Source organism: Trichoderma aggressivum (assembly GCF_033847375.1).
Source record: "Trichoderma aggressivum f. europaeum strain CBS 100526 chromosome Unknown scaffold_038, whole genome shotgun sequence".
Classification (NCBI taxonomy): Eukaryota; Fungi; Ascomycota; class Sordariomycetes; order Hypocreales; family Hypocreaceae; genus Trichoderma; species Trichoderma aggressivum.
Window position 1 is genome coordinate 243082 of NW_026946404.1, and position 12726 is coordinate 255807.

At 45.5% G+C, this 12726-nt stretch overlaps 4 protein-coding genes across 4 annotated transcripts; 2 read left to right on the forward strand and 2 right to left on the reverse strand.

Annotated features, from left to right (window-relative positions):
• Positions 1-30: 30 nt before the first annotated feature.
• Positions 31-1601, reverse strand: Triagg1_8121 (uncharacterized protein; the record flags this gene model as incomplete). The annotated part of the gene is made up of 2 exons (XM_062902933.1): positions 31-1168; positions 1231-1601. 2 exons carry the CDS (start codon positions 1599-1601, stop codon positions 31-33), a joined length of 1509 nt encoding a protein of 502 aa, XP_062752966.1.
• Positions 1602-2441: 840 nt separating this feature from the next.
• On the forward strand, positions 2442-3767 carry Triagg1_8122 (uncharacterized protein; the record flags this gene model as incomplete). Its single annotated transcript, XM_062902934.1, has 3 exons — positions 2442-2900; positions 2953-3494; positions 3566-3767. 3 exons carry the CDS (start codon positions 2442-2444, stop codon positions 3765-3767), a joined length of 1203 nt encoding a protein of 400 aa, XP_062752967.1.
• Positions 3768-7368: 3601 nt separating this feature from the next.
• Triagg1_8123 (uncharacterized protein) lies at positions 7369-8479 on the reverse strand (the record flags this gene model as incomplete). The annotated part of the gene is made up of 3 exons (XM_062902935.1): positions 7369-7648; positions 7707-8204; positions 8259-8479. The coding sequence occupies 3 exons, from the start codon at positions 8477-8479 to the stop codon at positions 7369-7371; spliced, it is 999 nt and encodes a 332-aa protein (XP_062752968.1).
• A 3743-nt stretch (positions 8480-12222) lies between these two features.
• On the forward strand, positions 12223-12726 carry Triagg1_8124 (uncharacterized protein; the record flags this gene model as incomplete). Its single annotated transcript, XM_062902936.1, has 1 exon — positions 12223-12726. The coding sequence occupies one exon, from the start codon at positions 12223-12225 to the stop codon at positions 12724-12726; it is 504 nt and encodes a 167-aa protein (XP_062752969.1).

Here is a 12726-nt window from a genome sequence, read left to right on the forward strand (position 1 = left end):
GAATACATATAATGGCTATCTTGTTAAGTATCATGCAGTAGATATTCCCAAAGTTGATTCATCCTCTTGGGCCTGTTTCTTCCGTTTCTCCCGTCCGTGTGCATACTTTATCCAGAAAGCCATTATTATCATTCCAACAGCGATTCCAATAGATGTTGGGTATCCTTTGGGATACTCGGGAGCCTCAACTTGCTGCCAGATTAACAGTGGCAGCCATGCCTGGATCACATACGCCATTTCGTTCATTGTTCCAGTGACCAATGCTCGCTCCTCATTGTCATCTGTGCAGATCTCATGCGCCCAGGCAAATGTAAGACCGCTAATACCTCCGCCAAATCCAGCCAAAAAGAAGCAGGCCCACTTCCAACCAATTGGTATATTCCAGATCGTAAGGCTAACGTTTGTAATAATGTTAATTATGCCCGCAAAGACGATTGGCGGCCAGCGTTCTCCTCGGAATATCGTATCTGAGGTCCACGCGTAGATCAAGGTAGTAACCACAGTAATGGCAGTGGTGATCGTCGGGTAAGTATTGATTTGGGTGACGCTGTAACCTTCCTTCTTGAGCCACAGCTGAAAGGCGGGCTGAGATGCAGCGCCATTTCCGTTGTTGAAGAAGATGTATAGCAATGTAAGCAAGTATATATGCCAACTAGAAAGTATCTTCTTCACTTTCTCCCTGGTAAACGGAGCTCGGTTTGCTCGACCCTCAAGCTGCATTCTTTTCTGGGCAATCGCGATATCGTCTTTTGTAAAATACCATGCTCGTGTGATTTCAGGCACATCGGGTATCATGAGATACCCAGCCAGAGCAATTGGCAGAGAGATGACGGTGTTGATGATGAATAGCCATTGCCAACCTTTAAATCCATCCTTGCCTCCAAGATGATAGACAGCGGCCATCAGGTATCCTGAGAACATGGTTCCGATAGCGCTACTGGTGTGAAAGATGCAAGACCTTTTGGCTAGTTCATCCTTGCGATACCAAGATCCAATGATGTATTGCATCCCAGGATAAAACGTACTTTCAGCAAGTCCGATGAAGAATCGTAACACGTAAATTTGCTGCGCATTGTTACACTTAACCATGAGAATTGTCAAAACGGCCCAGGTGACTTCGCACGACGGGATCCAAATGGACGGTCTGATGCGGGTCAAGAGAATGTTGCTACAATCAAATTAAACATTAGCTTCGTTGGGATAATGAAGATGAGATTCTTTAGCCCACACCTTGGAATTTGGCCAATGACGTATCCCACAGTCCAGCAAGTTTGCATGTAATTCAGCTGATTTCCGAAAAGATTAAGATCTTCCTTCATGCCAGAAACGAAAGCATTATTGATGTTGACTTGGTCTAGATATTTGATGAAATATCCTAGCGAAGCGAATGAAAGAAGCACTGCGTCGAGCTTGAACAGAAACCGCCTCTCTTCTGGCGACTTGTCCAAAGTGTCCCATAGGTATGAGGTCCATCGTTTCTTCACCTTTGTGTGGATGATTTCAGAAGACAGAGAGTCTGTTCTATCAACATTGATAGAGCCCAAAGATTTGCTATCTGGATTGTGATTGGGAGAGCTCCCTGTCGGTTCAGCCGAAGGCATATTGCACCACTTAGCTTTTGCAGTAACAAAACAATGGCTTTAGAGGTGAACACTTTTGTCATTAGAATAAGTTAGGCTCTAGTGATAACTACGATTCGTTTTGAAACCTATTGTGCCCATTTATCTGTCATCTCGTGACTTCGTTATCTTGCACATTGCGTGCTAAGAGGGGTATTTGAGCACATATCACAGTCTCTGGTGGCTCAGTGTTTCAATGCTTCGTCTGAACGGCGATAGGAAATATAATGAGATAAGAGCTGCAGACTTTCACTCGCCAAATTCGATCAATAATGGGATAAATGACATATTGATAAGGCAAACCCGAGGTTTGTGGTACCATTTTGCTTCTGTGTCCATAAGAATTGGGCGGATCGCTGGTGATATTGCAATAGAGTTGCATCAGCACGCCACCACCCCTTAACGCAATCCCTGACAGATGTGGCATCTAGATCGCATAGTGCTTGCATTTGATTCACGGCATTTCTATTTGACATTTTGCTTTTGATCTGCACCTGCACATATGACATTTGTCTGCTCTGCGGGGGAAAATGATCAGTCATATTCGTCCAGTTACTGTAATGTCGCAATAGCTAAGACGACTTGGGCAATTCTCCAAATCCTTCTAAAGTCCACCTATTGCCCTTGATTGATCAATTACTCGTATTAGAAATATTAACAAATTCAGAAAATGGGATGATATCAACCCAGGCCCACTAATCGTGACGTGCAGCTCCTTCGGAATTAAGCCAGTATTTATAGAGCTTCTTTCTTCACATTACTAAAATTATTCCAACTTGACATCATATCCCACAGTTGCCTGTCCAAAGCATACTATCTATCATGGCTCCCGCTCCCATCGATCCCGCTCCCATCGATCCTGCCATCACGGATGTGGTACAACCACTGAAAGATACTCTGCCACTCCCTGGTCCTGCTCGGGAACGGCTGTTGAAAGCAGGCATAGATCTGTCTAATGGCTATCCGTATAGGCCATCTAGGCCTCTGTATCTACAAGATGTTTATAAAATTAGAAGCGCGGACAGGAAATACGTCGATGCCGGAGCCAGGGCAGATAAATCTAAGAAGCATCTATTCGCCGCCGCGACCAAAATCACCGACTTGACAACCAACATTGGCACCGAAATCGAGGGTCTACAGCTCAAAGACCTCACTCCCGAGCAAAGGGACGAGCTTGCTTTGTTAATTGCCGAGCGAAGCGTCGTCTTTTTCCGTAACCAGGACATTTCACCTCAACAGCAAAAAGAACTAGGAGAGTGGTATGGGGAGGTTGAGATTCATGTTTGTTTGACTGTCTAAACTTACCCCGTGCTATATACTAACCTTCCTCCAGCCTCAAGTGCCACAAGTCCCGGGAGTCGCAGGGGTAACAGTGATCTGGCCTGACCTTCGAGCTACGGAGCAACCCCCAAATTTCCGAAAGCCTGGGGGAGCATCCAGCTGGCACACAGACCTTGTCCATGAACATCAACCTGCAGGTATCACTCACCTACACAACGACACGGTGCCACCTATTGGAGGAGACACTTTGTGGGCTAGTGGATATTCGGCATATGAGAAGCTCTCTCCCGATTTCCGCAAGATTATCGACGGAAAATACGCTGTGTACCGCTCTGCACACCCATACCTAGATCGAGAAAATCCCGAGGCAGGACCCAAATACGTCGAACGCACTCACCCGCTGGTTCGGGTTCATCCAGCGACGGGATGGAAGGCTCTCTGGGTGAACCGATCGATGACTGACCGCATTGTTGGTCTCGATAGAGCAGAAAGCGACGTTATTCTAAACTACTTATACGATGTGTATGAAAAGAACGTTGATATCCAGCTTCGGTGGAAGTGGACACCCGGCACTTCAGTGTTGTGGGACAATCGGTTAGCCTGCTTTCAATCACATAGTCCCATGAAGTGGACATAAATGAACTGAAGCTAATATTCGCGAGCAGAATCACCATTCACAATGCCAGTTGGGACTACGCGGGCAAACACCCAAGACACGGAACGCGTGTGACATCGCTCGCTGAGAAGCCCTTCTTCGACCCTAACGCACCAACAAGGCGACAAGCGCTTGGTCTCTTGGACGAGAGTGAGAAGCAGGAGCTGGGTTTAGATTCGGTCTCTGACAAATTACATGATTTTTCATTGTAATATGAATCACACCAAATGAAGTGGACTATATGACGAAATGTAGTCGTAGATACTCTCATATGAAGAGCATTTCCACCAATCAATTTTATTTAAATCATGAAGGGCCATTTGACGTAGCCTCGCATCAAAACATGGAGTAGTGATTGTAACACAGTCAGTCCCTGTTCTTTATCTTTCTGAGCACATGGATATGCACTATCGACAATAGGAGTAGTAAGCGGCGCACGACCTGATCGGCAAATTATTCGCTAATCCAGTCATCGACAGTACACAAAGAAGTGCAGTTAGTGTATACGCAAATCGGATCATAAAGGAAAGGAAAAGAAAAGAGTAGGTGACGCGATTCGCACAACCACTGAGACTTCTGCATCTTTGAAGACGAAAGAGTAAATTGGGTCAGAAACTATAGAAACAAAGGTCTACAAGTATATAATGCATGGATCATATGTAGTATATTTGTAAATGAGTTACTTACGGCACCAGTCATCAGCAGAGTTTATGGGTATGCTATCTCTACGGCTTGATACAATTTGAAGCACATACACTCTGAAATGCATGAAATTCGAGACTGTTTTACCTTTATTTTACACCTCGAGTTTTTTGTGACCGCCACAAGCAATTTTATATCTTTTATAGCTACTCCAAGCTTCTTAAACCTCTTGCCGTTTTGTAAGGTAGACATATAAGGCCCTTTCTCCTATAGCATATAGACTTTGCTTTTCATATCCCACCCAATGCTTTCTTCCGAAAGCTTTATATCGAAACTCCACACCATTCTTGCAAGAATCAATTTCATCTCTGCGTATGCGAGACTTCCGAATTGTTAATCTTTTATTCCGTGAAGTGGGATATCTTGGCACCAATGTCACTTACTTGCGTCCAATGCAGTTACGCGGCCCAATAGAGAATGGCATAAATGCATCTTTTTTATCATTCTCAAAGCGTGTATCCCCAAGCCACCTTTCAGGGATGAATTACTCGGCTTCGTGGAAATGGGCAGGGTTATGGTGATTCACCCACTGCCATACTCCAACTATAGTCTGTAGATCCATGCGTTACAACGTGGGAACTCCAATAGTGCCATATATACATCACGACAAAGAAACCACTTACACCAGCCGGGACGTATCTGCCGACAACCATGTCACCACCGGGAGAAATGATGCGAGGCTGCGTGCCAGGCGCCGAGGGAAACAGTCTCATTGCCTCGTCAATCACCGCTTGTATAATTCAGATGCTGCACATTGATAATTGTTACCTCTTCTTCTGAGCGGAATGCTGAGCGAACTTCGGCACCAGCTTTTTAAAGGTTTCCGGATAGAGTCCAAGATAGTAAGTTGCTACTGACAAGCCTATAGCGGTTGTCTCCGAACCAGCTGCGATGAGCAAGCTGGCGTTTGATGCCAATTCGTTGAAGTTAATTCCTACAGTAAGCATCAATTATTTATACACATCCGCTTATTTTCTCTGCGCCGCGGTTGTACCTCTGCAGATCCTCGTGTCGTTGTCATAGCCGTCATAAAGTCGGTCGGCTTGATCCCGAATCGAGCCTCCTACGCCTTTTCTCGATTGACAATCTGCGGTGTTCTGTGCCCTTTGTGGGTAAATCCTTTAGTACGGGAAGGAGTGCCAGCATCATTCCAAGAGCTCCGTGCTTTGAGCACACCAATATAAACGATAGATTTTTAACCCCGAAGAAGACAATCGCAACCCAAGGATGGTAGTCTGACTTCTCAAGACAGTAGAAGGGCTCACCAAAAGCTAAAACTCCAAGGATGTCGAATGTGGTGTAGTTATACCACCTGACAACGTCGACTTTTCCTTGGTTGGCGCATTGTGTTTTGAGCTCTGTTAATAACGCATCGATATACTTATTAATGATGGGCTCTCGATCCAACATAGCTTGATGCGAAGATTCATGAGCCAGGCTTCTTCTGTAGCGAATATGATTCTCCGGTTTGCACCGATAACATTACTTTGATTACCGGAGTGTAGATGGGGATCTTTCAAATGCTCTACTCGATTGCCCTTGCGGTGACCACGAATCTCTTTAGAGGCATCTAGATGGCTATAGAATACGGTATTTGGACCAACACGCACAACTGGTCCATATTTGACATGAATATGAAGCATCTTTTTATGCGCATTGCCACTTCTCGATACCAAGGATTATGAAACATCGGAAACTGCCCAAAGCCATGGTCCCGGGTATTTACGAAGAGGGTGAAAGAATAAGTCATGAATGGCGTTGCAAATCGTGCAACCCAAACCCTACAATTACCATTTACTTATCAGTATAACCGTTAGCTGGATCTGAAAGTTGTCTAATACTGAAAAAAAGAACTGCAAGAAGTGGCAATAATGCCAACGACTTCATTCTAGAGCCAAAGGCACCAATAGTCATGTAAATTAATGCCATCGTACCTTCACAGGCTCTAGAATTCTCTAGGCATTGGATACATAAACAGAAAACTGCTCGTTATGGTGCTATACCAAGATCCATATCTATAATCTAGGCTGCCTTTGCCACCGGCTCGAATTAGCCAAGATGCACCAGGACTACCACGGGAGTTCCGGACCAGTGCGGCCCCACAGACTGTGTTTGTATTGATGGATGACCTAGAGATGCCTGTACTTTTCTCACGCCGATACGGGTCATTGCGCAAACAGCGCGTAATATCCTGAAATCAAGGCTGACTTTTCTTCTCTTTTCCTTAATTCGTTGATAGACGAGCAATTATTTATTTGTAGCTTGTATTGCAAACATTTCTAGAGTCTTGGAGGTGGGCCGAAGCCAATAGATCTGACTTTGGAGACAAGGGAATCGAAAGCTGACATCATCAATGCAGACTCTTGTCTCGAGAATGGATACAGATTTGGGATCCGTATATCCTCAGGCGGATATTCCAAAGTCTTGCGTGAGGGGTTCTCAGTTGTAAGGTCTCAAATATTGCCTCGTCATCAAAGTGATTTGTGGAAACTAACGTTTCCACAGAAGCTCTTATGGAATTAGGGAGACAGACGCGACACGAGTCTCATTGCTTGGTGAAGTTCACCAAAGAAAAGGCCCCATAAGGCTGCATTGAATGCCAGGGCTGTTCTATGAATGATGGCATTGTAGATTGTACTAGCACTTGCTAGGTATGTCGAATAACTTTCTGGCCTTCTACATATGGTAACTAAGCTATCTTGCGTTTCCCCGTCTCTACGGACACAATATGACAGCATGGATACGAGCACGCGTAGCCATAGAACTTCTCCTCCATGAGTGGGGTAGCCTTGGAAATGACAGATACTTGTTCGTATTTGATTGATGTCAGCACGGCCGAGGTACAAGCTCGTAAACTAAGGTTAATGGCCTTCAAAGGACACAGAAATTTGAACCCTTTCAATGGTTTATCGGCTCGCGTCTTGACGAGTGTGCCTATTGGCTGCTCCTCAGTTCATGCAGGGTTCACAAAAGACTTATTCTCGTAAAAGGTAGATATCACAATGCTACTCGCGGAATATGGGCAAGTCAATATCTCTGTCTTCAACGGCAGCTTAGCCTCTGTGTAGTGACTACTGCTACAGATATATTCTACTAGTTAAACCTTTTGGTTCAGACCTCAAGCACACCTCTATAACGTAGCTTTCCACTGTTCAGCCTCTCAAATGCATTTGTGATACCCTCTGATGTCATGGGGAATCGCTCAATGGTAGGTTTGATGTTGTGCTTGACTACAAATTGGAGCATTGTCTTAACCTCCTCGGGAGTGGAAGAGCAACTACCGTGGATTGATAGCTCTTTTCCTATCATTGGCATGTAAGGAAACTCGAGGTTGCCTTCCGAAATTGTCAGTGGGTATATGTGACCAAATGGTGCCATCAGCTCCGTGTACCTAAGCGGCGTGTAAGTTAATAAGACCTTTACGACGATTGTGATAGTGTGAAACTTACAGTTTCCAGTCCGGAACAGCACTGGTGGTAACCAGCAGATGGTTAATCTTTTTGGGAACATCTGCAGCCTTCAATCCCGAAGTGTTGTAGAATTCAGTGGCTCCAAAGTCGAGGGCCTCTTGTTTTTTGTTGTCTGAACTGGAGAAGACAACAACCGTACAGCCCCATGCTGCTGCAAATTGAATGGCAAGATGGCCCAAGCCACCAATGCCGACAATGCCAACACAGTCTGAGGGTTTTATGCCTTGTCGCAAGAATGGGACGAAGACGGTCTGCCCGGCGCACATGAATGGACCTGCGTTGACGCTAGGGATCTCATCAGGAATTATTGCCAGACGTGTCTCTGGCCACACGCTATGAGTTGCGAAGGATCCCTGATCAAAATTGGAGAAACCGAATCCGCGGATGCCCTCAACACAGTGCCAGTTGTAGCCTTCCAAGCAGTACTGGCACTTTTTGCATCCATCTTTGACGTATCCGAATCCAACTCGGTCGCCGCTGCAACATTAGTCAGATCATCTATCGCAATAACAAGCAGGCAACATAACCTACACTTTCACAAGGCTAACTCCGTCGCCCACGGCTTGAACAATTCCAACTCCTTCATGGCCCAAGACCATGTCTGCGTGAAGATAGTGTGCATCGGTGCCACACACTCCAGAATGTGTATTTTTAATTAAAACCTGGTCACTGAGCAAGGCCGGGACCGTGGTCTGGCTCTCAGTGATCTTCTTGGAAGGAGACCCTTTGAAGACTGTGAACGTTACAGACATTGCTGGTGTGTGTTGCAAGATTGGTTGAAGAAGAAAGATGCGTGTTGAGTGCCATGCAAGAGGTTTGCATCTACTATGCTTTTATACTTCATGGCAGAAGTGGTAGACCCACCGGCCTTTGATACAGTAACATATAAGTATGTACAAAACAAAAGTCATATCAGGCAGCATTCTTTACGAATGTTACAAATAACATTCTCAATACTATTGCGAAGTTGTGAAAGAATTGGCGTTGAGATGACAAACGCCCGATGCTCTAGTGATGCAAAGTTTGATTTGACTCTTTACGCCTGACAACGTAGCCAGATCGAGACATTGGTGGAGAGAAGTTAAGCACAGCGAACCCCACCACTTCCCTTGATTCGTTTGCCAATTGAAGAGGAAGCTCCAATTGGAATGGAACAAGGCTGAAGTCTAGAAGATAGCCTATCAATATGCTTACCATAATGCTAGAACCATTTACTTCTGCATGGTCTACCAGTCGGCAAAGCCCCACCAGCTTCTCAAAGAAGCTAGGTGTCGATATAAAGGTGGAGGGGAGACCAGCCTGCCTGGGGGTAGAGCCAATGAACTTGTATTGAAGGAGTTGTCAAGGGCAATGGAAATGAGAAATGATTGCCCGGCAAGTATGAAAGCTACAGTTATTAAAATAGATCAGATATATAAGTGACCAACCCCTCCACTTCGCCTAATGCAACAAACTCCCAATCTTAAACTCATAGCATCAATCTCAACACAAGATTGCAGAGTTTATACAGGGCAGATGCAATGGTATCTCTTCAATCATCCAATAGAATGGCTGCGGTGATATGTTGTTAGGGGCATCAATTGTCGCCTGAACCTTTTCCCAAGAAAGCTTGCTATCACTTCCACAGGCCTTTTCTAGGCACAGCCTAAACCACGTTCCTCGGATGTTCTCTCTCCCTGAAGCAACCACCCCGACTAAAAGTACCCAGACTAGTGCGGTGGGATGGCTGGCGAAGATGTCGCCTCTTAAAACAAATGCTGAAACAATCAACTGTTTCAATTGGTCAATCGAAGTGCTTATGATGCGAGAAGATCTATTTGAGCCTCTCAATACCGTATGAGAGTAGAGCAACGCGGCTCTGGCTACGAGGGCCAGAACACTGCAGTCGTTAACACCATGGACGTGTTTCAGTATCGACCTATCCGATGCCAAAAGTCGAAACCCAAGTGCGACTCGGCTATCCGGTGCCATGTTATCTTTCGGGTTGGTAATTAACTCTCTCGCGATTAAGCGCAGCTCATGGATAATTGCGAGCTTGTGAGGTTGGATGTGAAACTTTTGTGCGTCTAGCAAAGGGATTTGCGGGTGAACGAATTCTGAAGAGGGACTGGTTTCGTCAAATGACAACTCCTTGTTCGATAGCTGTGAGTGGCAACTGTCCGTCCTACCTCGAGTTAGATACGTTTTACAGTTCAGGGGGCGGGAAACACTACCATCTAACAATTCGAGCTACAAGCCCTTCAAATCCCAGATGAAGTACACCTTTACAACCTCTAATGAGAGCTTTCAGCCCCTGAAAGTGTATCTCGGCTTCATCCAAATCGCCATACATAAGCTGGATAGTTAGTCCTATGATGCCGTGCAACAGAAGGGGCAGCGCACATTTATATTTGCCAAGCATGCCACAGTGGCTATCACCGCGTCGCTGACCATCTCAGTGTTGCCATTGGCACAATTAGTAGGCTGCTGCAGGCGCAAGGCCAGCGTTTGTATTGCAGCCGCCTTCAGTCTTAGCAAATGCTGTGCAGACTGATACTTTGGAGGGAGGGCATTATAGTTTATGGATGCCCAGTGATACAGAGTAGTGCTAAAAAGAGCATTGTCATTAATAGCATATTTCAGCCATCCAGTTTCGGCCGTAACAGTACACAAGGTTTTCGACCTATAATTCAGGACTGGGGTGGCTTAGTTACATTGCATGCTGGGCAATATCTGGCACGTGCTTGGCTTACAATGGTGTAAGAGGAATCGTGTTTGAGTATTGACTTCTACAGAGAGGCCTGATAGTCGAAGCATGTGTTCTATTCCAGCAAGAGATCGAAAGTCATTATGACTAATGCGATGCTCTACCGATGGATTTTGATCACTATGAGCTACGTTAACAATCGAAGTCTTATCACATCGCTGGGAGGGCTAGAGAAAAGCGACTTGCCGTTCCGTTGCATCCGTCTCGTCATCACGGTGCTCTTCCTTGAGGGCCCGCCTCTGCATCACCACTCTGTCCATAACATGCATTTTGATAAGAGATTTGGTCACTGGTTTATGTGAACCAGTTCCCTCCTCTTGGATGAATACAAAGCCGCCGGCACTCATGTTTTGGAGCACTTTGCCTTCTTTCCTTTCTATGGGTGGAGGTTCGGATGCGTTGTTATAGACTGTGGTACGGATTTGGCGTATATCATGGAAAGCATAGTAGAATGGATTACATCTCGAGTTCAGACTCTGAAGTGTAAGAAAGACATTCGAAGTCTCAATCTTAGTAATCGGAAGGTATGCACTGCTTGTGAAGGCCAGGTTGAGATAAAGTATACAGCATGTAATTCTTTTCAATGTTTCCGGGTGTGTAGGGCAGTATGGGGCACTTTGGAAAAGAGTTGATAATCTATGTAAGCATGTGGCATCCATGGGAGCGGACTCTTCGGAGTTTTGAAGGCTCCATGAATCATACTAGAACTTGAGTAATCGAGCCACAGTCTAACGCGATGAAGATAATGGTGGGGGTAGCAGAGTGGGCTCTTTTTCTTACTAATAAAAAACTTTATTCATAATCTACTCTGTAGGCTACCGTACCTACATGTAGATTAGTAGACACCAAGTACGCATGAAGATAAAAGGCCGGCAATGGAGATCGTAGTGTCTTTCGTAGGCCATACAAAGTAGAGCCGGAATTATCAACATAAGAGGCCCGGTGGCGATGCTCAAATGCCGACAATAGCAGGAAATGTATAGTATGAAGAATTCCGCGCCGCGGTATAGCACGAGAAGGGAAACCTTTGACAGTTCCATGTAATTTTGGCCAACGCAAGGCGCGCTACCCTATAATCTCAATCTTTTTTTAACGGCAGCCATTAGATTGAACCGGGAGAGAGGACGTTCGATCCCAATAAAATATTTTACGTGTTTTCTTTTGTGGCTCATATAATATCCGATAACATTACGCTTCAATTGTCGTTGCGGCGAGATAGTGCTTTGCATCCATGTGAACCGTTTTTCTTTCGCATATCGGCGAATTAGGTAATAGGCATTCAAAAGAGTCATCCATGGCAGCCACATTCTTAAACATGTGAATAAACTGTTTGCATCCCCAATCTCTATTATATGTATGGAGTGTATTGATAATTGCTACTCAAGTTGATGCTCGGAGTGCTGGCAGATGGGACGTGTCGACCGAGTCGAGTGGCATAACGCCAGAGAGTGCAAATACTTCGCGAACCCGTGCAGCAGCGTTAGGCGTTTCGCTTAGTCACCACGGTTAACTAAACCATAGATGCGGTAATAAGATGAGGAAACAACTTGCACTGTCCACGTTCTTGACCGTGAATTTGCCAAGCTAATAAAGGGTTCGCGTTACGCTGAGTCACTGGAATTTGCCCCAAGTGATTCTTGGTCCCTGGGCAAAGGAAATTATTAATCTTCAGGGCGTATTTATAGCTGCTTTATGTACGGCTGAGGGCTAAGGAAAACGTGCATTGATAAATACCAAGAGAAGGACACAATGGCGAGGGATGCACTCAGTGTCTCAACTACCAAAACTCAGTCGGTCACTCAGTTTCAAGAGAAAGTTTACGCTCTATTACTTCAAATCCCCAAAGGTCGTGTGGCCACTTACGGCGCCATCGCGCGCGTGCTCAACACTTCACCCCGAGCAGTTGGCAACGCTCTACGCAATAACCCGTTCGCGCCGGAAGTCCCATGCCATAGGTGTGTGGGCAGCAGCGGTTTCATAACGGGATTTGATGGTGAGAGCATTGATAAAAAGAACTTCAAAAGATCAAAAGATGGGCTTGTTCAGGGAGCTGCACACCAGAGCAAGCCTCGCGGGCCAGAGATGTCACCAGCGCAACCTGCTGGCACAAAGCTTAGTCTAAAGATACAAATTCTACATGACGAGGGAGTCCAAATCGATGGCAAGGGTATGGTTGTGAATCGGAAGAAGGTACTTTGGGACGGGCCGTGGAACATAGATACCATTCGCGATGACATCAAATCGACGAGCTAA